Source organism: Limulus polyphemus, unplaced genomic scaffold, assembly GCF_000517525.1.
Source record: "Limulus polyphemus unplaced genomic scaffold, Limulus_polyphemus-2.1.2 Scaffold16566, whole genome shotgun sequence".
Lineage (NCBI taxonomy): Eukaryota > Metazoa > Arthropoda > Merostomata > Xiphosura > Limulidae > Limulus > Limulus polyphemus.
In genome coordinates this window covers 1-1618 of record NW_013682176.1, presented here as the reverse complement: position 1 = coordinate 1618, position 1618 = coordinate 1, and the positions used below count along the sequence as shown (strand labels likewise).

General features: G+C 39.3%; 1 protein-coding gene across 1 annotated transcript; it reads left to right on the top strand.

Moving 5' to 3' along the window:
* Nucleotides 1-2: 2 nt before the first annotated feature.
* On the top strand, nt 3-826 carry LOC111084318 (the record flags this gene model as incomplete). The annotated part of the gene is made up of 1 exon (XM_022381064.1): nt 3-826. A coding segment is annotated over one exon (824 nt), but the record flags the coding sequence as incomplete, so codon positions are not given.
* Between the last annotated feature and the right edge of the window lie 792 nt (nt 827-1618).

Sequence of the window (1618 nt, the reverse complement as noted above, 5' to 3'; positions counted from 1 at the left end):
AGATTCCTTAGAGGAAGCAGCAAGGATATCAGGCTGGACGGATGCCCAGAAAGCTGATATACTGCGTTTAAGAACAGCAGGAGAAGCAAAGCGCTATATTAGGGCTTATGGCGAACTTAGAGAAACAACAGACTATCAGTACTTAGTGCGTAAGTTATTACAGGAATACAGGACACGAGATTCCACTAATGTTATTCTAACTGAACTTCGTAACCTTCATCAACAACGTGGCGAATCAGTCCGAGTTTTCGGGCACAAGCTACAGGAGCTAGGCAATAGGTTACGCCAAGCTTATGCACGTCCTAGCAAGGATATGTTGCAGGATACTCTAAAATCGGAGTACGAGAGAGGGCTGTATAGCAATGCAGCTAGGCAACATGTAAATGAAGCAAATAAAGCTCAAGCAACATTGTTAGATTTAATAGAAGTAGCTACACAAGAAGAGCTACGAGAAAAGCAATTATATACGACAAACAAATATTCGAAATATTCGCCTATAAATACAGTTAATAACTTAGACAAGTCTAATCCGTCGGATACAAAGTTGCAGAATAAGTCCGATAGCTTCCAGTGTTACAACTGTGGAAAAGTTGGACATCTAGCCAAAAATTGCTTCAAGAAATCAGCAAAACGAAATGAGCAGACAGTGTGCTATAACTGTGGCATTAAAGGTCACATGGAACGTGACTGTCGACGCCCACGAAAAATTGAAAATGGAAAAGCCCCAAAGGCTGGAACCTATGGAAGAAGGTTTACTAATAGTAAACCTACCTTCTCTAAAGGTCCAAAAAACGTAATCCCCGCCGGGATTGCAGAGCGAAAATAGAAGTAGTTCCGGCAGTATGGGATAAACGATCGGGTATTCATGCTATTAATGAAGTATCACCAGTAGTTCAAGTAGAAATAGAAGGTATAGCATGTCGGTTATTGGTTGATACGGGTGCTCGATCGTCTCTACTAAGTTCCGAACTAGTAGATAGAAACCCGACATTATTAGATAATGCTTGGAAAGAAGTTTCCAGAAGTATTTTAACGTCTATAACAGGACACCCTGTTAAGACATTAGGTAGATATAATATGCAATTAAAAGTAGGAAACCTAGAGCTAAGTCATTCGTTTTACATCTGTAAGCATATAGACTTAGACACAGATGGTATTACAGGGCAAGATTTCTTAAGAACTTACAACACTGAAATATCTCTTACCCAAAGTAAGCTACGCATAGAAACAGAGGTCTTAAGTTTTGAAGGGTGTGAACCTTCAAACTTATGTGCGACAGTTACGACACATTATACCTTCCCGCTGACTAACAGTCAGACGCCTAATGCTTGTACTAGCAAGGCTAAGGATCAACCGTCCCAGAACGACAGCACTGACTTCTTAAAGTGTAGTGACACACGACAAAGTCGGAGGAGTAAGAATAAGAAGTGTCTTAAAGAAAGTTCTAAAAGAAAGCCAGAGAATAGGACTACACAGAAAAACGTTAAACCTAGCAAAAGTCATAAAGATAAGGTGAGTGATAGTAAAGTAAGGCAGAATAAGTTAATGAATAAACATAAAATTATAAAAAAGGAAAATAATAATTCAAACCCCTCAGATGACTCTACACTTATGCCTA